The sequence below is a fragment of the Clupea harengus genome, chromosome 10 (assembly GCF_900700415.2).
Source record: "Clupea harengus chromosome 10, Ch_v2.0.2, whole genome shotgun sequence".
Taxonomy (NCBI): domain Eukaryota; kingdom Metazoa; phylum Chordata; class Actinopteri; order Clupeiformes; family Clupeidae; genus Clupea; species Clupea harengus.
In genome coordinates this window covers 3,620,641-3,645,688 of record NC_045161.1, presented here as the reverse complement: position 1 = coordinate 3,645,688, position 25,048 = coordinate 3,620,641, and the positions used below count along the sequence as shown (strand labels likewise).

Genomic DNA, 25,048 nt, shown 5'->3' with positions numbered 1-25,048 from the left:
TTATTTTTGGTTGGGACTTTGTCATTGCATTCCACGGATGCCTTCAATAATCTTCACTCATTAGAAAGAGGAGCTGGCATTGCAGAGGTGACATGATTGTAATCAGATGGTAATCAACATTTTCTGGAGTGGCTTGATTAAATTAACAGAAGGTGAATGGGAAAAGATTAAGTGGCCCGGGCCTTGTAAAGCACAATATTCATTTATCTCCCTCTGTGTTCAGTTCTTGAGCAACTGGGGAATTAGTCTCATCTCACTGACCTCTGTATTCTTCCAGTCGTCTGTGTAAGCTTTTCACCCCGCTCACAGTCATTTGTACTCATCACGTTAAGACAAAGCTTTTGTAGGTGGAAGGTCTCATTCACCAATGTTATATTTTTATCCTGTCCAGACCAACAACGTGAAACTTTTGGCCTATATCTAGCCGTTTCCGGTGCATATCATGTTACTATAATGAGTGCACATAAAGAAACATATTGATTGATTCAGATGCCTGTGAGTCATCTTCCCTGGGAGGAAATAGGGGAAGAAGGGAGGTAGAGATGAAGTGATAGAAGAAAGAGAATGAGGGAGGGGAGGAGGTGAGAGGGAAGCGGAGGTAGGGAGAGAGAGTGCAGGAGGGCTATGTAGGTTGTCGTGGAAACAGCTGTGAGGTATTTGACCTGACGAGGACCCGCGGAGATGGATAGCACTCAAACGCACCCTGTAAAGTCCGCTGTGGCAGCTAAAACAAACGTCTTTATGCTGTCAGCACCTGACAGATGATGCCTGACTGACACAGGGGATGACGCTTTATTAAAGGCTCCAATTTGTAGTGTAGGGGAGAGCTCTCTCTTTGTTAAACATGTGGGGATACTGTGCTCTCATCAATGTTATGGAGATTTTTCAACAGATTGTGATAATTATTTAGGGACTTTACAGTTGTGTGATAGACCATGACAAAACCAAAGTATATGATCATAATACATGATCATGTGCATGTTCTGTTACCATTACTATGTAAAAGGAGAGCGGTTGATTTAGATGTTACATGTCAACACTTTTAGTTGTAATTTTCCCTATACATGTTTTGGCATTTGCAGACCTTTAACCTGTACATCACTTTGTAGATTCACATAAATGCACTGCCTATGCTTTTTACAGAGATCAGAATATATCATTCTGGAAAGATCAAGTGTCTAACTCCATATTGCTTACTCTTCTTCTCCATGTCTTGCTTTATTCAGTGTTATGATGCCTTCAGATTGCTCGTACCCAACCATGTTGGAGCTGTGGATTTGCCATCAGAACTCTCAGTCATGGCCACTTTCCCTACAGCGTCCCAGTTCATCTTAATATAGGAAATAAATATTGAACCTGTACAATTGAAAGCTTATTGATTCAATATCAGAAATCCACAATGGAAATGTCAGGCATTTATATCCCTCTCAGTGACTGAAGTGGCAGTTAACTCTCCAGCTTTTATTTAACCAATTGAGGTCTCTGGAAGCACTGCTTGAAGTTCTTTCACTCAAACAAAAGTAGGCCAATGTAAGCCAAGGACTCAACATAAACTCAAGGTCAAGGTGATGCTCTAAACCCAAGTCAGCCTGTTTACAGATAAAGAATTGGCTCATTTGTTCTACTTAGGATTGTGCAGCCAGTTAAGACCAAGAGAAATCAATGAATGACCTTAGAGCGTGAAGAGTAAAAGCTCCAGAAGCTGTTCACGTTCACCCGCACCAGTGTGAGTGGAGACAGCTCCAAACCTCAATCCTTTCAAGGAGCCCATGCTTAGATTGTGTGCATGACACCTGGATCCTCTGCAATATTGATGACCCCAACTTCTTTTCTTTTTATCTCCTGTCCCCTAGGAATATTCTGTATGGTCTGAACACGCAATCCTCCCGTTTCTCCATACTGAAGGATGTCCAAGAAGTGAAAAGGCATCGGCCTGTGAACCAGACTCTGTCTCTTGTTTCCAATGCCATCAGGTCCGCTCAGAAGCTTGTCCAGAGTGGGCTTGACCTCTTTGAGAATGACCCGGACAGCTCCCAGTGACACCAAAAGCAGCCATGTTGGAGAGGTTGCTAGTGTCCCACTCTCAGCTGGCGCAGTGGAGGCACGACCCCCCCCCCAACAAAAGACCTGAACAGCAGGAACAAACTCTGATGTGATTGTTTTGCACTGATTCTCTTAATGAACCAAAACCATCAAGGGCTTGGAAGAGAAGTCCCATTTTAAGCAATATTAATCTTATTGCATTTGCCAGTGTCCATAAAATGCTTTTGGTTCATTTTTCAAGGTTTGTGCCGAATGTCTTTTTAAGATTAATAGCAACGAAGGCTAAACTGTGAGAATGAAATGAATTGAATGAAAAACCACAGCAACCAAAGAGGTGAGTAGACATACAGTCATACGGATAACAACCAGCACACTGGAAAACAACTTCATTATCATTTTATTGATTATTGTTTGTCAAGATATATCTTGGTATCCAAAACCTAAGAAGAAAATAACTGAAGGATTAAAACTTGAATCACATGAGCTTGCAATACAATTACAAATTCAGGCCATCCAGTTCAGTCGGAAGAGTTCGTCGTATAGTTTACATTAATGTGATTGGCCTGAAAATAACTAATAATAAAAGTTTATGTGATAATGCACAAGTATATCTAACAGAGCTTTGATGCAGATCGGGAAGGTTCAGTGCTTGCAGAGGGCAGAGCAGTCCAAGGCCCACGGTGTGCCTTATAGTCACGCACAGTGGTGCATGACTTTGTGTTACTGATGAGATAAACAATGTGTAATGTTTGGAGAAACAGTCACGCCACAGGCAGATAAGCTTGTGTTGATGACCACCAGCAGACAATATTTCATATCATTAAAACGACAACAAATGTTCTTACAAAACTGCTCCTTGGTCTGTTCTGGCAGCACCTCCATGGAGATATCCTGGATAGATTTAGCTGAGCAGTACACACTCAATTCATATTATTTGGATAAAGCTCAAATGTATCATTATTTGTATCCTCTTTTAGTTGTGCAATGCTGGGAGTGTAAGATTACCGTCCATGTATATACAAAAGCACAGAGGGTGCAATGCTGACATGTATACTTAAATACCCGTCACCATTTGACACCAGATGTGTGTGTTTGTGCACAATAAGGTGATAAAGGAAACGCTTGTATTCAGACACTGTGTTGCATACACATGTTGCACGTGGGTCAGTGAGTTCCACATTCATCAAACTGTATTCCTTTGGCGGCGTAACCATAGTACCTGTATCGATAATTGTATGCAGTGATGAATATTCACTGATTGAGTTATACTCTTGTATCATATGAAAGGTACATATGAATGCAGTTATGCTTTCATTGTGCTACACACGGTATGCCTGCAATTTTGGTGCACTTTAAATTGGGATGTTTTTGGAAGAAGAATTTCAGGTATTGTGATTTGTAAATTAGTGTATTAAATGACTTGGCTTGACTTTAAAACCTAAAAGAAAAACAGGCCAATTAGGGATACTTGAACCAGGGAGTCTAATTCCAGCCAAGCTTTAAGTTCTTCACGTGCCTTTTCAGTTAAGAAACATCAGTGCTTTAGATCTAAGATGTCTAAATATCGCAAATAGTTTCAGTACATCAAAATAAAGGAACAAGAAAAGTTCCACATCCAAATGATATAATTTCTTCAAATTTCAACTCTGAATGTATATGGAAGTGCTATAGGATATGCAAGATTCATCACAGATGTAAAGCTTGTTTGCTCTTGTGGACTTCCTTTGGTAATTTGACATTTTGGTCATTTGTCTGTTCCTCTTTGGTTTGAACAGCACATGCTAATTGACAGAAGGGGCTTCTTAGCTGCTTTGAACTGAAAGCACTGACTTCCATTGCTGATCTGTTGTAGTTTGCCATGTTCCCTTTCTGGGAGCAAAGCGTAGGTTTTATGTCATTAGTAATACAATGAACTGAAATACACAGCATGTTCAAGGTTACCGTGTCTATCTAAATCTTTTGTGAAAGGGATTGGACAAATTCGTTTTTGCAACAATGGAATGTACAAATTCCACATCTACAGAGTGATGTTAATTAATTCAATGTATGACTACCTGGGTAATACATCTGGGTGAAAATACCATGACTTCTTGAATGATCTGGATGATGTTGGATATGAATATTGCATCTGTGTTTTTTTGTTTCTTTGTTTTTTGTAAAATAAACAACATGATACAATGAGCAGATTAAAAGTAGTAAGGTGTATAAAATATGCTGCAGATTTGCACTAAAACCTTATCAAACATGTAATTTTAACATCAGGACAATATTGGCATGTTTAATATCTCTTACAGTTCCTGTAAGTAATTTAAGGATTTCTATTGTTTTGAAAGAAGTTTGAACCCAACCTTTCATAGAGATTGTATTTACAGATAGCCCTACATTTGCGCTATCTTACTTAATCTTCAGTCATGTAAGGGAGTCTTTCTTTAAAGAATACAGCAGGGAAACAAAACGTGGTTGGGGAGAGTGTCAACTCTGTTTAAAGACACTTTATTTAAACAAGCTTCAACAACTATTCTAATTATGTTTCTTGTTCATTATGTTATGATGTTGTCATGGTAAGAGGGTGCTTTTATTTTTATTTATTTCTTTTCTAATTCCACTGTGTGTGGCATCACCACAGGAGAGAAAAATAATGAGCTGTTTTGTCTTCCTCTCCCTCCCTCCGTTGTTCCCAAACAGCATCACAAGTGTGGCGAGACTCTTGTTACATATCCACTCACTGGGTTATGTTGTCACTTATTGTTGTGAAATAGTTATGATTCTACAGCGGCCATTGGCCAGAGCTGGACTTTAAATCACTTTATGGTTTTGTACAAAATAATGATCTGTTCGGTAGATGTAAAGTCACAGTCACTGAGTTGTTTTGTTTTTCTTAATATTTGCTTGATGTGAAGTTTCATATGTGATGTTTGTATTCAGGGCTTGACAGGTTCATTTTGGGCAGGAGGAGGTGGACTTCCTATGTAGAAAACAATCAAATGCATAAAGAGCAAAAAAAAAGAATGATTTTAGACATGTACAAATGCAACACCTCTCATAATAGTCTGTTATTTGGTACTGGTTTCATTTTGTATTTATTCACCTTTCACATGCATGAATCTGTCTCAGCTGGTTTGGCTTGGCTTGCTGAATGAACTTGTCTCCTGAAGCAATAAACTGATTTGTACATAAACTTTTCAAGATAATCCACACTATGACACTGCTGCTGCTGCTGCTGCTGCTGCTGATACTTTGGTGATAATTCCAGTCCTGCATACATAAAAGAAACGATAGATAGAAACATTAGAAGAAACAATAGATCGAACATTACATAGAAATTGCAAATATAATCCGAGACCATTTGACCTGCTGTGGGAGCATGCCAGTAAGGCCATTCATTTTCCATCCCCAAATCAAGCACATATATACACTACTAGTGAGTGTTCATTAAGTTAGCTAAGAGGCCATTTGGTATATGATGTATGGAAATGTATGTATACAAACTTCTTGCAAAGAGTTCCAAGTGAATTGTGGTTAGTCCCTTCATTATCCATTTGCCACTGCCTTTCTATGGTACTTTGTGGTAAAGGTATTTCAGGAGATGTTCTTACATGGGTCTATATAGTCATGCTGATAAAAAGTAATTATCAATGCTCAGAAAAAAAATATATATATAATTCTGCTCATAAATTAAGATGTACAGGTGTTCTGCAATGTGTAAGACAGAAGTATCCATGTGCCAAATGCATTATCTTCAATTATGAAAATGTGTTGACAGGGTGTGACAATTCGTATTGTCTTACACTTAAAGTAGAAACTAATTTGGTTCTTTGTGCGGTGGCTACATATTATTAACATTAATTAAGGTGACAAATTACCAACTGTGGATTATTTGAATTTATGTTGTCTTTTCTGAAAGGATGATTCTTTGTTCAGAGCTTATGCAAGTCTTTCATTCATGCAGCAATAAACCTCCAAACTCATAAACTTTTCATAACAATACCCCTGGGAAGAAATTAGATTCAAATTTTAACAGTAACTTGTAAAGATGTGTTTTATTAACTATTATACTCACTCTGTGGGTCCAATAAAATTGTTTTAAAAGAATTATATTTACGGTTTGCTGCTATTCCCACCATTTACTTGTGAAAATATCGGGCATATTAGCTCAAAACGACTATTAAAACTATGTTCATGAGAAACTTGTTAAAAATGCATGGTCTAACGCAGGACATGTTTACTACTTGGCGTCTTCGTCCTCTTGTAGTGGCCCATAGGAGGCCTATACTTTGAACGCAATATTGTTTCGAGCGCTCTGGGGAAGGTTAAATCGATTTTGTCGCTTAGTCTGTCTAACTAGGTTCCATTATTTTGAAACAAGTAGAACGAATGCGCATGCGCAGTGCCGGTCACTGGATGTGGAGGATGCTCTCACCTCAGGTGTACCGTCCGATTGACAGAAAAACAATGATGGCGACCGCTGCCGAGGAAATCAACCAGAGCTGTCCTCTCTCTGACAATAACAGCACGTCTGTCTCTTTCAAAATTGCCAGAAAAAATCAGGACAGACCCTGGAAGTTGAGGTTTATTTATCTACAATGCTGTGAGTATCAGAGATGCAGCGCGCGATGTTTACGTACCCCAGCCACCAAAGTGTCTTGATATAGTGTGCATTTTCTCCCCTTTTCCAGGAAGTAGCAATCGCGCATTAGGACAGATTTCACTTAAGATAAATGCATCCTGTTCGTAGTTTCCAGACAGTCGTTCGCGCGGTTCTAGATATGTAAGCTATGTAATTCATATGAAATTACTGATGACGTCATTCTGTAGAGCCCTGCCCCGGCAACTCTCCACCAACTGCTGTGCAGTGATTCCTTTTTAGGTAGTAGTCTAAATGCCAAGAATGGCCTATTTGCATATATATGTGTGCGATGACGTCCAGGGTTCATTATTAGTACTGTGTATTAATCATACTAAAAACGTCAGGTGCAAAGATTTCTGCAACACGCTATCCTAATTGTCCAATAGACTTAGCTTGGTAAACCTGACTTTATTCATGACGAAAAAGGGATAGAATCAAATCGTGCTCTGTAGGCTATTTGCAATATGTCAAGTCCATTTAAATCAGTTTAGAATCAGTGTATTACAAGATCAAGGCACATTTGTTAATCAACATCACAAGATGAATAGAATAATTCTAATGCATGTGCCTGTATATCATTAATAATAATAATAATAATAATAATAAAGATAATAATACTAATCTTTTCATTTATAAAGTACTGTAACACATGGTGCAATCAGCAGACTTCTTTGATTTCTTTGCTGTTTATTGAAAACTCAGGGAAACAAATCAGACATCTGATAAAAGGCAGAGAAGGCAGAGCGTGTTACACGTGGACTAACACAGTGGGTAATGGTGGACAGAGACGCTAATACACAAGTAAAAAGCACAGGGATTTACACATAACACACAGACTTTAAACCCCTAACAGAAATACACACCACTGTCTACACAGCAGAGGAACAGCATCTAACTCTGAAAAATCTAACATAAAACACTGAATTTACATCAAAAGGCACACGCACAGCATTATGGGGCTTTATGCACGGAAGCGCACAACCTCCCTGCAGCAACAGTACCATACTGAAACACATTGTCTTTTAAAATCATATGCTAACATGACATTGTTCAACCAGTTGTATAATTCTGTTATACACTTGAAGACATTGCATTTACAATGCTGGTGAAGTTCAATGAGGCAAACTAGTGGCATGGCCGAGTTGTTTTCAGTGCCGTGGATCAGGACAACGCACCCTTTCATGTTGTGGCCTGGTGATGCTCTGCTCTTAAGTGGGAGGGTTTCTGTTAAACGCATATTAAGAATAATAACACGAGAAGATACAGTTCATGATTTAGTATAACCTTTAATTTACTGTTTTTTTTGTCTTTTGTTAAAATGAACTGTATAGCCAAAGACTGTGAGCAGGAAGCATTGTCTGAATTTCAATGTGTTTGCGCTGTATAAAGGAAGTCCACTGAAAGAATGTGGCAGTGTCTGTTGTACTATAACTGATGCCTCTTCATAAATCTGCACACTAGTTTGTGTTTCATCATTTTCATGCTGTTGAACTTTTGCTGCCTGGATTAACCAGTCTGAGTGGTAGTTGTGAATCGTTTTTGTTTGTTTTCTCATACATTTGTGTGGGTACATTTAATCAATGCTCATCGGACTAGGAATAATGTCTAGTGCCTTTGTTCAGCTATTTCCTGACTTTTAGGGCAGAGTATTGTGTTATTTAAAGTAAATCAGTGTCCCCTGGAAATGCAGCTCCTAATTCTCAGTGGCACCTTTGATTTAGTTATTACAACATAAAGCTGGTTGAACTACTTTATTTCCCCTCAGTGTATGAAGCATCACAGTTATATACTGTTGAACCTGGGTGTGTAAGAACTGCTAAACATTAATGATAGTGCATTTGTGTTGTGATTTGCATACATAATAAGCACATCCTGTCTAGAGATGCCATCAACAATTCATTAATCATCATGGCTCTATGAATTATGGGAAACTGCTCTCCAATGCAAAAGTTATGTAGAATCTAAATTAAAAGGCTTTGTCAAGATGACACTCTTGTGAGCTGGAGATGTGCCAGTGGAGGGCTACCAGTGTCATTAAACCACCATTATGGAGACTTTGCAACTTTGTCTCACATTGTAATCAATCTTCTTGTCTTAGTGTGCAGGTGTAATTTAGAAGTCTCAAATTAACTGCTGAACAGCTTTTGACTATGTGTACATCTTGAATTTCCTCGAACTTTCAGCACTCACCTAGAAAATGTTTCTATCTGTTGTTCCTATTGTCCAAGTGACCTCAGGGAATGTAATTCATCTGTAAGACTGTAAAAGTCTGTCATTTCTTGAGTATATGTCTATAATAGCTTGTACTGTGCAGTGTTCATCTATAATAGTGTAGCGGTGGGAGATTTATGCAGTATGGGATGTTAAAGTCTTGCCAATATTCATGTGAAGAATGTTGCTGGTGTTCATATTGACAATCATCATAGATAGATATGGAGGCAAATTGTAATGTCTGTGAGTAATTACAGCTTTCCCATTGATTTTCACTTATCTTTATAACAGCTGCACAGGGTTCTGCAGTAGGTTGCTGTGATACACTTTGCCACAATTGATCATGCATTGATTTCAAGAGTCATTTTTATCTTCCAGCATCGTAATGTATGCTGTATGTGCTGTAAAAGGCCTACCAGCAATACAGGGAGGAGTAATTCACTACATTTGCAAAGAGATCATTGGAAATGAAACACAGACCACATTGTAAGAGTCTTCTAATTGTATCTCTAAAGGATTCAGTAATGAAACTGCCTGTTGAAATGCTGGCCTTACATCTGCAGTGGTTGCTGTTTTTTTTGTGTGTGCCATGTCAGATCGTCTCTTAGTATTTCTGTGTGAAGCTGAATGTGTAGTGGAGTGAGTTAGATGCCGCGTCTCATAGATAAAAATGAATCATTCATTTCTCCTATTATTTTTCACTGCAGCATTAGCATTTTGACTCCCGGTTGCCTGTCCATGCATCCATAACTAATCCCATCCAATACATTTATGGCACAATTGAAAATCAAGTGCTATCAGCGAGTCGGTTTTAGACAAACTTCTTTGGTACTTTGTAGTTTCGCCACTCAAACGTGACTGCTTCATGCTACTGGTTAATCAGCAAGGCTCTTATTCATATTCATCAAGGCAGTAAAGCATTCGACTTGTAATTGGGTCAGCTGAGATGGTGCTGTTACACCAAGCTGAGATTTCTGCCTTCAGTGCATTCAGATACACAGCCTGCTGGTCTCTGGTAGTTGTTGCTAACTATATTAGATTAGATTCAACTCTATTGTGCAGAGTACAGGTACAAAGACAATGAAAAGCAGTTAGCATCTAACCAGAAGTACAAAAGAAAAGCATTATTTACAGATAAGTACAGGTATAAGTAAGTGCTACAACAGAAGGGATGCTGTATCTTACAGTATAATATAAAGAGGTGAAGTGGACAGGGACAGAGTTGGAAAGGGCTATGAACAGTATAAACAAAACATGTTCAGTTGGTTGTGTGTACAATATAAATAATAGTATTCTGTGGTGTGAAGTTCAGCAGGGTCACAGCCTCGGGGAAGGAGCTCTGAGTCTGCTGGTACAGGAGTGGAGGCTCCCGTAAAATGCCTGCCGGATCGGAGGAGAGTAAAAAAAAGTCCATGGTTAGGGTGGGATGCATCCTTGATAATGCTTTTTCGCCCGACCGAAGCAGCAAGCAGCAATTTTCTCAGTGGTGGGCAATTGGGTGGACCAGCCACTGCAGAGCTCTAGAGTCTGATGCGGAACAATTGGCATACCACACTGAGATGCAGTTGACAAGTATGAGACACAGGTGAGCTTTCTTAGGGCTTAAGGCTTAAGGCTCCACAGGCTTGCACCCTTTTTGATCAGGAAAGAGTTCAGGGACCAGTTGAGATGATGTCAGAAATGTAGACGCGAAGGAATCTGAAGCTTGATACACGCTCCACTACAGCATGGGGGCATGTGAGTGGCTCCTAGCTCGTCTGAAGTCCACAATGATCTACTTGGTCTTCTGGGTGTTGGCAGCCAGGTGCTGGACCTCGTCCCCGTAGGCCGTCTTGTTGACCACTATGATCTAATTGAAGAAAGCGGGCTCTGTATGTCAAATAGCAGTAAAGTCCAATAGCAGAGGGATGTGGTAATACTGAGCTGGCTAAGTTTAGAGATCAGCTTGGAGGGGATCACAGTGTTGAATGCTGAGCTGAAGTCAATTCAGTGCAGACGAAGAGTTGGAACTGCCCAGGTGACTCAGAGCAGAGTGGAATGGAGATGGCGTCCTCTGTTGACCTGTTGGTGCGGTAGGCAAACTGATGGGGATCCAGGGCAGTGACACTGACAGGATTTCAGGTATGATAGAACCAGCCTCTAAAAGTGAGTGAGTGTGACTGGGCGGAAGTGGTTCAGGGTTGTAGCAGTGGAGTGTTCGACACTGGTTCGATGGTGGCAGGGTTGAAGCCTGTGGGGACAACTGCCTGGGACAGGGACAGATTTAAGATGTCTGTGAAGACCCTGGCCAACGGCCCTGCACAGACTCTGAGCACACGGCCGGGCATTCCATTCTTGGCCAGCTGCCTTCTGTACATTCACCCTGCTCAGGGTCGAGAGTGAGAGGCAGTTCACCAGGTAGGAAGATCCACTTTGAGGGTGACCTCCTTGTTTCTCGGGGTCGAAGCGAGCGTAGAAGTAGTTGAGCAGGTTGGTGCAGGGAGGGAGACAGAGCTGGATTGGGACAGAGCACTGGGTGGTTGGTAGTTTGTGATGGTCTGCATGCCTTGCCACATGTAGGGGTCCAAGGAGTTGAAGGGCCCTTTCGATCCGCTGTTTGTGTAAGCGCTTAGCCTGCGAGAATCCCCTCACACTGGCCCTGTTGCACTGGCCAATGTCATGAATATTTATATTTACCTGACCTCAAGCCAATACTTGTGGGTAGCTGGTATCATCTGGTATCAAGTACAAGTCTCTATCTTGTTATGTGATAACTGATATTTTAGATGCAGAACAAACTGTTTGTAGACTATTAGGACCTCAAAACCCATATTTTTTACATTCAACCACACTGTCAGTAGATTGAAAACAGTGTCTTAATTACATTAACATAATTTCCCCGCAATTGTCCTTTGGATATCTAATTTTGACAGCAAAACGAATGCATTGCTATAGATATTATTTGATTTCAGAACTCATTAATGCACAGAAGTTGAACTATTGTCTGGCCCATAATAATATGATATTATGGGGCCACTAGTGATCCCTACCTTTCTACTTCATGACCGTTAACAGTGATCACTGTCTTGAAGCGTTTTACAGGAATGTAGGTCTAAATCCCCCTCCAAGAGCAAGCCTACTGCTCCATATCAAGGAGAGGATAGGAGGCTATGCTGAGCAGAGGCCTGCTCCAAAAAGGCACATTAGGCATATTCTGAAACTGTGTATTCTCAGATAAATAAATAGATGGATTTTCTGTGCTAAACGGGGGGGGGGGGGGGGGGGGTTTGGGTCAAAACATCCCCTATATGTGGAGTATTTGAAGGTGAGCCTTTTCCAACTCTGTGATTCCCATCAGCGTTATGATGAGTGCCTGCAGAGCCTTGCCTCTCAAACTGTATTTGTTTGTTTTCAGATGCTCTTGAGAGCTTGAGAAATGAAGTCAGCATTTTATATTGAATTGCTCTATGTCAGATATACACAGGCAAACATCTTTGAAAGTCACTGAATATTTGTCTCTCTGGTTCCTTTCTATGTGTGTTTCAGCCATCTTTTTGTATTTGACTCATGACTCATGTACTTACGTAATGGAATGAGCTGAGGGAGAGCCAACTGTTTCAACTGTGCCCTTGATGCAATGATTACTGTTTGTCAACGTGAAATCCTTACACTGTCTGTCTGGGTTGCAGATTTTCTATCTATTGCAACTATACTGGGGACAGGCATCTTGGGTAAGTTTTCTTTTCACATATTTATTAAAGTTACTGAAGTTTTTTTTAGGTTTGTTAAAGTTGGCCATATAAAGATTTATAGCTGTTTGGTGAGTATACGTATATGTTAAGATTGTGTGCTCGAGCAAAAAAAAAAGAATAAAAAGATCTTGTCCTACATTGAAAAAATAATGTCTTTTTCTGACGCAATTTCATGCCACTCTAGCGAGAGACATATGTTCTAAGCCCTCTCACTCACTTACAGATTTTTTAAATATTAATGTGAATAATGACATCAAGGACAACTAGTCAAATGTAAAAGGAAGTGGAGTTCTATGGCAGAAGCTATGATGGTTTGGATGAAATATGTTCAGTGAAGTCATCCCGTTTTCCTTAACAGTCATTCAGCATAAGGGTATATTTATCAGGCAACGCATAAAAATGTCACCTTCAGGTATATGAACATTAGACAAAAATAAGTAAAGACAATCGCCCAGCTCTGTGAAATGCTTTCAGCAGGTCTATTGTTCCTGGCCAATGATTCCCCTAGTATGTGCTTTATGGGCTGTGTAGTTTGAGACATATATTTATGAAAGATAGCAATTACATGGTGCATTGAATTTAACTGTTCTGTTTTCAATACGATTTAATAGTTCTTAAAAAGACATTGCTCATCCCCCTTAAAACCTCTGCCAAACCACTTTACTGCTTTTATCTTACCATAAAAAAGACATTACAAGCATCAATTAATTTTAGCTTTACATTTTTCTTGACTTCCAAATTAACACTCCTTGAATGAGCAGAACAGTTCTTTCAAGGAGCGTTAAGAGTAGGCTATCGTGATATTCTCTATTTGGGTATAGAGTGATGCCTTTTAAGCTGTACACTCAAGTGTAAATCCTTTTGTGGCACCTTCAACATAGGTCTGCCAGTGTCAATAGCACAAGCAGGATTGCTGCCATTCCTGGTGTCCTTCATCATTGGGTTCTTTATGCAGGTGAGTGCTATTCAACACATATAAGACGTGTATTTTAACAATATACACAAAAACAGTCCCTGCTTTAATCATGTAAAGATCTTAGATTTAAATGTCAAATTAAGAATGTTTTCTCTGATAATTATCTCTTGGATAAGACAACACTGTAATTTCTGAAACACTCATTTCACCATGGAAAATTAGTCCCTTAGGTATTTGCCCTTGACAGGATGGTTTAGCCTGAGCAATTTCCTGAAGATCAGTGGAACTTAATATAGGCTGCTTTCTGAATTCAGTTAGAAAGGCTGTTTGGCATGTCTAAGTGGCATGCTTAATTTCGTATTGACTGTCTCCTGTGATTGGAAGAACAAAGAAGATTTGCAGTAATTCCAAAGAGTAAAATGACTTTACTTGATTGGCTGAACCCACACACAAGCACTGTTCTCTTCTCAACAGGCTCTGCTCATATATCTGTTTGTGGACTTGCTGCAACGATGCAGGGTTAACCAGATGGAATCGTTCAAGGTTTGTCTTCAAAAGAAATCATTTTGAATCTAACACCGCCTAATGACTGCAGGTCTGTAATGGTGCGTTATTTTCCTCACAGACTACAGAGACTGAAAGGATTTTAATGGAAGATGTCAGTGCACAGGATTCTCCTGAGGTCTGCCCTGAAGAAGTGGAGGAAGGGGATGAGGGAGAGGAGGCTGGTAAGTTCCTCCCACAAGTCCATTCACAGCATAGTGTGCATTCACACAGCATTGTTTTCACAGAGGGTATCTCATCAACCTCCAAGAACAAGGTGTTTTATTTTAGGGGCATTTCTGGATTCAAATATTGTATGTATGTGTGTATGTGGGGAAATGACTGAAGGATTGCACTGAATACAATCCTCTGTAACATCTCTAATGACATATTAGTGCTACAACTAATTCCTCTGTGGAGGGGAGGTATGTACATAGCTTTGCTTATCCCACTCTTTCATCTCCTCACCACCGTTTGGAAAGAACTGGCTTTGCTGTTCTCGGTGTGAGCTGTCGAGACCGTGTAATTAACGGGTACCCAGATCACCAGCTATTCTCTTACTTTGTTCTCTTCTGGATTATGCTGTAGTTAGTGCTTTACCAGCATGGGCTTTTCCAAATGACTATGCAGGCAGCTCTTGATAGTGGTGTGTCCAGCAGCCCACTGGGATCTGATGATCCGTCGGCACTTGTGGCATTCATATTTCAAGCCTGATCTGCTGATTTGGGCTAGACTGCTGACACCTCTGTCAGCTAGCTCCGGCCTGAGACTTGCACGATGTAGACCAGGGGTGTCAAACATACGGCCCGCGGGCCGGATCAGGCCCACCAGGGGGTCCAGCTCGGCCCGCCGGATGACTTTACTAATGCTAAGGAGAGCCCAGGCAGATAAACAGTGGGCTGTTTTTGGTCTTTATTTTTCTAGTTTATTGTAGAAAGACCTTAAAATAGTGTTTATCATCCAAAAACCTTCACCAATGATTTAGACATAGAGAAATATTGTCGTTATTTATGCATTATTATGCTATGATTTTACTGGTCTGGCCCACTTGAGATCAAAGTGGGCAGTGTGTGGCCCCTTAACTAAAATGAGTTTGACACCCCTGATGTAGACAGTGTAGACTTGCCAGATGGCATGAGAGACATTCCTAGAATGTCTAACAGTATGCTTCAAGATGTCCATACACGCCATACACACTCTCCATTTCTATAGCCCAAAACTCTGTTTGTTATGCGGGAGGGTCTGCAGGGGCTTGTGAGTCTGTGTGCAGCATCTACCCACATGTTTGTTGTCCCGTCACTGTTCAACGGCTGCAGCTCTGTCCTCCACCAGTAAACCACCGGCACAGGTTCCACAGTGGAATTTACAATCAAATAGTTCAATAGTTATGTTCACTGCCTTTTGAGCCCTTGGCAAATGCTGACATGAAACAGTTCTCCTCACAAAACAGCATTTCTGCTTGCAGTAACATCGGTGAGATGAGTAACGGAGATTGAATTGAATGTTCTGTCAGTCAGCTCTCATTGTCTCAGTGGGGCCTGGCTGATTTGGGTATGACTCTAAGACTTTAACCTGCCATTCCTGCTAATGGTTTTATCTCCTCAATATATGAATCCACCTTTTGTCCTGCTCTCATTTCTATGTAATTCTTGCACAATGAAGCCGTCGCACTGAATGGTTTGCTACGTCAGAGCCCAGAAGAAGAGACAGCTTTCTTTACAGTTATTGACGCAAACGCAGGTGTATCTCTGTAGGGATCCTGTCCATGTTGTCAGACAGTCATAACATTCACGAGCCTGTCGGTGGCGAATACCATTTTACATATTCTTACTTTACAGAAACTATTTTAAGATTTTTTTTAAATCTTCAGTGAATATTTAAAATGAATGAGTGTGTCCAGCCTGCGCAGTGGCCTCAGTAGTAAGACAGATCCCAACAATGAATAAGCAATGTATGTACACCTAACCACTGTCATCATTAGGCATCCAGGGGTCGTATCTTCTTCTGAGTTGATAGGTGGTAGTTAAGAGGAATGCCATATGTTCTGCCTCTGTGTCACCACAAGCAGCAGAACCTCTTTGACTCTGCTGGTAGATTATGTTCACTCTATGAAACCATGGCTAGGAGACATGATGATGAAGTTACGTGAGGCCATATAGTGCTAAAAGCCATCTGGCTCCCAGGTCATTCAGTAGACCAAAGGAGGTACCTCCATCCACATTCCATTATTATTATTTCAGCTGCTTTGTCATATCTTTGATGTTGACGCTCTTTCTTGCTTACACCTGATAACGCACATAGCATTTCTGTCTGGTCGATATTGGTTGAAAATTGAATAGTATACCTAATGTTCCTCTTCATCTCCACACAAATGAATGGGATGTGAAATTAGCTGTTGTCGGACAAAATCATGGCCAATTTGTTTAATTGCTAGCAACCTTGTCATAAACTCAGTGATATATTTGGGACGCGTCAACACCACTCTAAACGCCATAGACAGACGTGTATACACCACATCATGGTCTCCAAAAGGATTTGAGAAATTGCATATAACTTTGTCAATACACAGTTATCTACAACATCTATTAGAACCCTATATCTATATATAGATAACCCTCTGTGCAAAGAGAATTAACATACTTTTGGAAGACAGTGACAGTTTAATTTGAAATGATGAGACCGGACCCTTTTAATACATGTACTGTAATATATGTGTATATAAATGCATTTACATATACCCTAATGCATATACATATACCTACATGACATTGTCCTCCCATTTACCATTTTAAAATAGCCTATTGTCTCGCAGTACAGTAGCGATAAAGATAAGCCTAAATTAAGAAAGAGTACAATTTGTCTGTCTACAAATGAGACAATTCCGGAAAAACATTTTTTTGTTTTCACTGTTCATGAAAGATGTTTTGTTGCGAACACTGGCCTCTGAAACACATAAATTGACATTTCACACCGGGTCTGTCCAAAGTAATGTTGCTTGAATTAGTAGCACCAACCACAGGAAGCTGTTTTTATGTCAAAAACAACTACAATCACAGTAATAGTGATAGTGTCTTGCAAGAATCACCATCATCACAAAGGTAGCATACAGTCATAATTATTCAATGTCTACATGATGGACAGAAACATAGGTCAGAAACATAGAAAGCCTCGTCAGATGCTCAGCATACATTTGCTATACCGTATTTCCCCGCGTATTTCCCGAGTTTAACCGCAAAGTAATCAATGTCTGAAAGATCTGGAGCTGAAGGAGTTATGAGTTAAATAGAACAGAATGTAGATGGCGATACATCAGACTGCATGTTTTTTAGTTCTTTATAATGTCTCTGTAGCTAATGACCTAATTTTAATTGTTAAATTAACCTTCACTTAAGTGATAAAATAATTTCTTATTCCACAAAGTCTTGATTATCTTGACGATTATAGGCATCGGATACTTAAATAAGGCCTGCATCATTAACTGCAGTAATTTAACAGTAACATTAGTAATGTTTGGTTAGTTGTTCTGAGCTTTGATTTAGATTGGCCAAGAATCACTACTTCTCTCTAATTGTATCCAGCCTTTATAAAAGTGGACGGTGGTCATAATTCTTTAATATACTGCCTGTGAAGTTCTTTTCCTGATGTCCTAAATAGCATAGCAGAGTTAATAGGAAACACTAGAGGAAAACTGAATGGCAACAGCAATTAATAAGGTTGTTCAACGCTGATTTTTATGTTTAATTAAAAACGCATGTGTTTTTATTATTGTTGATTTTCCCTCGACCACCAGCACAGCATCCTACTGCAAGGCGACCCCTATAATTGAAATGTAACAGCAACAGCACATCTTGTAAAATGTATGTTATGTATATATTTATTTTTATTTGTCTGCACACTTGCTGTTCTCCCTACTGTTTCATTAGTTAGCAAGTAAAACAGTGCCACATGAAAACAGTTGGGTTTCAGACTGGCAAACAGATGGTGGCTGGATTGTTTTTTTCTGCCGAGTACCACAGGGATGGTTAGCAGTGGGGATAAAAAGCAGGAGCAGTGCTGGATTCCATGGGTTGGAATCAGCGCTAACTAAGCAGGGTCGGCCCAAGTCCCACGGACAAGAGGCATTAAGTATTTTTGACAAGAGATGGAGGGAATAGCCCGCTAATGAAGATGAATGTAGCGGAGGAAAAGGGGCCTGCCCTGTCAAGAGGAGAAAAAAAAAAGGAGAGGAGAAAGAGGCTGGTTATGAAAACTGTTTGGAATCTCGTTGTTTCTCTGCAATAGATAAAACATGAGAACAAAGACTTAATTATACCTTGGAGGAAGTAAGTCACAGATCTACATTTAGCAAACATCTTTCATTTTTGAGGGATATTTTAGCGTAACAAGTGAAAGGCTATTATTTAATTGAAGTCATGGGGTTTTAGTAAGTTTGGTTTTAATGAATCACCGTTGGTTTCATTGAGTCACTGTTATATTATTTGTATTTTCTATTCTGGTTGTAGAAGTTTTTAGCATGATGTTCAGCTCATATAACAGAAAGATTGTGTCTGATTTTGGCATTTCTATCCTTTTACATGACTAGAGCGGCCTGAGAATTAGATGTCCCATTTTGCTGGTGTCTAAATGGAGGTAAAGCATAGCCTAATGTGCTGTCATGTGAATTGAACTCCATGTTTTCAAATTGTACATTTGTGGTACAACACCTTTGGGCTCTTAATCTGGGGTGCGTTTCTCGAAAGCGTCATTGTCTAACCACCATCGCAATATCCTCGTTACAACCGTAGTTCACCAATTTGGTTTCTTGAAAGTGTAGTTCCAATGATTAACCGTGAACATGGTCGCATGGTTGGAACTACTGCTCTCAACCAGTTGTTAGAAGCGTGATTCTTGGAAAGTTGCTGTTGTCAACGTTTTAATTGTGTTAGTTTGACCAATTCCCTGTCTAATTGAACACCTACCAACTGAGAATTTCACTAACATTTTTAAATGAATACTCATTCATCTTAACTGAAGCATTAAGATCATTGTAAATAATTACAAACAGCTTATCTGTGGCAAATAGCCCGGACACATGTGCCAAACGGGAACACCAGGATTTGAATAGTTTGAGAGAAGGAAGTAGGCCAATAACCTGTTACTGGATCTTCTTACCATAGAGCAATTGCATGTGTGTAGATAGCTGATAGCTGGTGTCAGGCGGTAATTAATACCGTTATTAAGTACGAGGCAGCGCCGTCTGTTGCTCTAGCACATGCTCCTCTACATGCTGTTACATCATTAACAACGTTGTTGGGACTACGCTGGTATGAACAACAGAAGTGACGATTGGTGACGTAGCTGCTACAATTTGATGAGCGGTTGTAAGTAGGTCTTTATTTCAACCAATGCTGCTGCGTTCCTCTGTGGTTTAGCAGGGGCTTCTGTCTTTATTGGAGAAACAAACCCCTGAGCAACAGATTCCTACTTGGCTTAACACAAACACACTTGCACAAGTGCACATTCACACAAAGCTCACAAATGCTTGTGTGATTGTTACCATATGTAGTAAACCTAAACTAATCAGTGTGTTTGTCTATTGCCAAAACTAAAACATTTAGAGCAAAACAAGAAAATAAATATAGTTTAAATGTAGTTTTTATTTTTATTTTGTAATATTCTGGTTTCTTACGGTGCAAACCCATGACACCGTTACGAGCGACGCGATATTCTAATCCCATGCATTTCAACGGGAGCCAATCCATTGTGACGTAGACCACCGTTTTGGGCGACGCGACCGATAAAAGTTGGAAAATGTTGAATCCTATGCAAATGAGGAGCGATTTTTCCCGGCAGTGGCCAATCAGATTGTTTGGTGTCGTCTCTGACAGTTTGAAAATGCTATTTCCACACGCTACAACACGCCCACTCAAAGCGATGGAAGCGTATCGCGTCGCTGTCATGGGTTTGCACCGCTAGGGTCATGTCTTTAAGCTATTTTCAAGTGGTGTTGGATTTTTTTCAAAATTACAGGTGCATTTCATCCAATAAATGTTCTCATCCACATTAAGAGTAGATTTGCTTATATTTGTAATATTGGAAAATATACTCAGCTCTGTGAGATGATTCAATGAAAGGGTAAAGCAAATGCTTGGAGTTAGCTTTAAAGAGAATCTAATTCATGAAATTCACTCTATATTATCTCATCAGTCAGCTAATCATCTAAGTTGAACTAAATGTAGCTTAAATCAACCATGAGTTACATTTGACAAGTAATGTTCATGATTCTTTTTAAAGTATATTGGTGATGTAGAGTGAGTGAAATTTGTTTGATTGCAAGGGGACGGTATATAGGTTGTCCTTGGTGAAAAGAGTGCAGAAAAGAAAAAGAAAAGACAGCCTTTAGGAGTCAATACAGCCAACCACTTGAGCACTTGTGATAACTGATTGGATATATTTTGTTGGAGAGTACTGCTGTGGAACACGTCACAAGAAGGTATTCTCGTCCTTGAGAAAAGCCATACTTTTTTTGCACTTGGTGTCCTCAAGTACCCTGCAACTGCTGGCAAGCTTAATAATGAATTGCCTTACTAGATTGGTACTTACCCAGAAGGGAACTGACATTCATGCACACAACAGAACATAGTAACAGCTGAAAGGAAGGTGAACTCTACTTTAGGTATTAACCAGTGCCATGCCCAGGGGACGGTGAAATGGCATCCTATGGTTACTCTGACTCCAAACCAAGAATACTTTTCAATGTGTCCCATCATTTTCTAAAAATGAATATATAGACATAACTGGTATAAGTGTAGATGAGTGTAGATGAGAGACACATACAATAGCACTTAGCCAGAGGGGACACAGCTCCAGTAGACAGGCTAATGCAGAATCCCTGTGCTGGACAGGAGTGTCACCGAGTGCAGTTCATACATTAGATCGGTGAGCTGCACTAATGTCAAATGGTTATAATAACAAAAGTTAATGTAATTTTATGTACATATTTTTGCCACAGAATATTCACCTCAAAACAGATTAGATGTTTGTTATGGAACTTTATTTTTGTTTACACTTTATATTTTTGCAAATCAGCACATTTAAATGGTGTAGAAAAATATCATTTTCAAATTGCATGGTACTTAGCATATTCTCCGATTTGCCTAATGAATAACTTCAAGCATGAGGGAGTTGGCAATCCATCCAGGAAAATAATTTCTGAAAGATAAGCATTTTTTCGACATGCATGTGTGACTGTACCAAATGAAGAGTTTAGCACACACTTTCTTTGGGCGCTTGGAGCAGACTTCATCATTTAGCTTTGCAGTGTTTAAGCAATTTGCTTGAATGGGTGGATAAGTGATTTCATGAGAGGATAGGTGAATCCATTACTATTCCATTCTGAATCAGGTTGTTTTTAGTTGATTGGGCCTTTGTTCTGACTCTCTTCTGAATTGCTGTGTAAGAAACTCGGCGTAATGGAAAATGTTGTTTCAGTGTAAATCAATAGACCATCCTCTACGATTTCTTGATTATCTTTTTCTCTGAGCTGTCATACACTGTCAGGTGGCTATTGTTGAATTATACCCTGTACAAGGGGCCCGAAAGGATGGCCAAATGGAGCTGAAACGAGAGAATAAATGCTATCTGTGACAGCTCAGAGGTTCTCTGGCTGAACCGCCTTTCCTGAGGTTTCTGCATTTAACGCATGATCAAGGTGCCTTTCATGCCAGCCAGCGTATTATGTCCATAAAATGCTTGAAATTGATCACCTATCACTGGTAATGCATTTTTAAATAAAACCCTAATGCTAAAGAATTGGTTTGTTACTGTCACTTGTGTCTGTGGAACACTATTTTCTATGGTTAGATACTGTTTAATTTATATGCCAGGTTGACTGTGTCATCAGATAGGGTTTTAGCAATGGCCTGATACTCTACGATTCAATTAGGCTTTCACGGTCAGTGTATACTGGCTGGCTTGTTGGGTTTTGATAAGAAGGCTATTAAAAAGATGGATTTCCCTGAGCAGAAAATGTGCAGCTGCTATCTGTTTTCTATTGTCTGCTAAAATGTGGATTCCAATAAGCAAGATATAGATATCCCATTCATCATGGAGAGACAGTGCATATAACATCAAAATATATATATTTTTTTTACAGAGAATAAACCATTTTATACGGTGCTGCTCACCCAGGAATGTCACACACACCATGCATCCTTTTCAACCCATGACATGATATCAGATTATATAAGATCTTTGATTTATTTAGATAATAACTCAAAATGCAATAAAGAATTGTGATGTGTAAGGAAAAACAGTTCCAACGTAGAATTATTAAATTATGCACCCCCCCGTCTTGTTCAATTAAGACACTTATCTGCAAAATTATAGCACAATTTGCAATTTGCACAATTTACTGCTTTCTCATTGCAATACAGTTATTTAGTATTTCAAAAGTCAGTATTCCAGTCGGTTTTGGTTCAGTAGGGTTTAGTGTTTTAAAATGCGTGCGAGACAACATAACTGAATGGATCTGATCAAAGAGTGAAAAGACAAGCTGTACCTGCACAGGGACAAGCTCCCTGATATCAAGTGCTCAGTGACGACAAGAGACCTGACAGAGATTGTTCATTCTATGAGAAAGATATATTTAAATGTTTGTAAACTTTGTTCTGGTAGGATACTTTCTTTGATCTTTTTTTTTTATTCAAGTTATTTGTAATTGGATAATCCTGAGGATATTTCTGCGACCAGATATGAAATAACAACTTCACAAGAGTGAATATAGCTCTGGTCACTAATAACCTACCTACTTCTTTTTGGAAAACCAACCCAACCTCCCCGCCAGATGTCATGGTCAATGCATTCGCAGTGTGAAAGCACTTCAATTAAAATGAGTTTTGAACTCAGAGAGCAGCTTCTCTATGAAGTTCAGTCTTTGAATGCATGGATGAGATCCTGTCAGAAATCAGCCTTTGAGAGATATCAACAAAAGCACAGACAAAAAATGTCAAAATAATGGGTTGTTTATTTTGTTTGCAAAGAAAAGTGTATCATGGAAATGCTTGGTAATTCGTGTGACAAGAGCAAATGTCTTTGTGTGAGACTTACTTTGATAATATTTCAAAGTGGCATTGTTTAGAGTTCCCCTCCTGCAAAACTACACCTCATTTGTTCAGGGGATCATTTCCCTTCATGTTTACATTGGTAGAGAATGTGCTGACAGGTAAAACAGGTGCCGAACGGAAGCCACGACCACACAACACTCACAGATGCTGTTGTCAACTTGTTGTTTCATGTGCTTGGCACATTAGACCTTCCAAAACATTTTGCCATATGCTGTTTAGAAACATATTTTACTCTTGAACATATCTTGAGGTCATTTTATCCATTCAAACATGCAAGTCCTAAACTATGTAAGTGTGAAATAGTGGCTTTTAATCAGTAGTCTACTGGCTGGGACACAATGAAGACACACAGTCTTTATTTTCTAACACAGTACAATATGAAAGGCTCAGTAATAACCATGACAACGAATGGAGCAACCCAGTTAGTTAGTGCAATGGAGGGAAGAACGGAGCAGCTTGACGACCGTGTGGAGCGATTCGCTGAATTTGACAAAATGTGTATGAGAGTAGAATCGCAGACTGCACCTTTAAGGATGAATATGAAACATTACACTGTGTGCTCTATATAAAAAGTAAGCCATTGTGGTTTTTGAAGTATGCTTTTTCCATTTAAGTTGTCAAAATTGAGTTTGCTGCCCCAGCTTGTTATAGTATTCATTAAGTTTTCCATATAAAGTCGGAGACATGTTTTTTGGTCAGGGCGGTAGTGTGGGGCCGTGGTGAGCACGGTGCTGTGCCGCCTGGGCAGCTGCCAGTCTAATTGTTATTTAATGGGAGGAAGCACCTCTGACCAGACCGGCAGGCTCGTTATTACACCTCCTCGGCTTTGGTGTCTGGAGCTCATTAAGGGAAAGTTTATAGGGGGGCGTTATACCTTTTCTTTTTTGTTCTGTCCCTCTTTTGGTTTCTCTGTTTTATCTCCATCTTTCCCGCTGTCTTTCCCCTCGCTCTGCACCCCTCTCTCTCTCCATTCCTCTAGCTCTCTCACTTCCTCTGTCACTTTATCTTTCCCTTACTCTCTTTCCCTCCCTCCCTCCCTCGCTCTGTCTGTTTGAGTGTGATCCTCAAAGAAGGGAGCTGTGACAGGTGTGGGGATCTAGCATCTCTCCATCCTAATTACTTGGCTGTCCCTTTCCTGAGCAGATGGGCCCCCCTCAGAAATTAATGATTCCGCCGTCTTCTTTCAACGACATATTCCCCTGTCATTCGTACACTCAAGGTGCAGTAGTCTTAACGGCGCGCAAACATTTAATTTGATTTCTCTGCCAATGTGTCATTACAGAGATTGCTGGCTGACTGACACAACTGATTTGGAGAGTTATTTGTCATTTTAATAGAAAGGACAAACTCGGTTGCCATTAGAAAATTAGGCTATTGCTTATGTGTTCTGTGTTCCTCTTAGTTTCAGATGAAGTGGAAAAGACATGCTGATTAGTCTAGTTTGGATTGCTATAGCTAAATATTTCACTCGAGCTTACACCGAAGCTGATACCTCCATGAATCTGTCTCTATAATAAGCCTTGTCTGCACACATTCAAAATTAATTTGGATTGCAAGTTGGTTTTCTCACACCCACAATAAACTGGCTCAGTTTTTCTCATGTGCAGTACACAGGCATCCATTTATAATGGAGGCTGAGCTCTACTCGGTGCATCCACCTACTTTCTTCCCTCACTCCCTCTCTCCTTTCTTCTGTCTCTCTCTCTCTCTCTCTCTCTCTCGCTCCCTTTGCACTTCAAATACATATGATGCGGTTTCTGCCTCCTAAAGTCAATGTTTAGGCCTGGAGCCTATGGGTGGAGTTCCCGGTGAGCATAGGAGTAAACATTTTCAAGGAAAGGAGTCACACACTTAACAGGCGATAAATAACACG

The 25,048-nt window shown here is 39.9% G+C and overlaps 2 protein-coding genes across 2 annotated transcripts in view; both read left to right on the top strand.

Annotated features, from left to right (window-relative positions):
• The window catches only part of LOC105913154 (inactive N-acetylated-alpha-linked acidic dipeptidase-like protein 2), a 242,130-nt gene extending 238,488 nt beyond the window's left edge, over window positions 1-3,642 (top strand). The window contains exon 14 of the mRNA XM_031575034.2: window positions 1,854-3,642. Coding sequence (XP_031430894.1) covers window positions 1,854-2,040 — 187 coding nt within the window. The 3' untranslated portion in view covers window positions 2,041-3,642. The remainder of the gene's footprint in view (window positions 1-1,853) is intronic.
• The window catches only part of si:ch211-51h4.2, a 92,938-nt gene continuing 71,527 nt past the window's right edge, over window positions 3,638-25,048 (top strand). Inside the window, exons 1-5 of the mRNA XM_031575035.2 lie at window positions 3,638-6,631; window positions 12,550-12,591; window positions 13,494-13,567; window positions 14,003-14,071; window positions 14,154-14,256. Of these exons, the coding sequence (XP_031430895.1) occupies window positions 6,418-6,631; window positions 12,550-12,591; window positions 13,494-13,567; window positions 14,003-14,071; window positions 14,154-14,256 (502 nt within the window). The 5' untranslated portion in view covers window positions 3,638-6,417. The remainder of the gene's footprint in view (window positions 6,632-12,549; window positions 12,592-13,493; window positions 13,568-14,002; window positions 14,072-14,153; window positions 14,257-25,048) is intronic.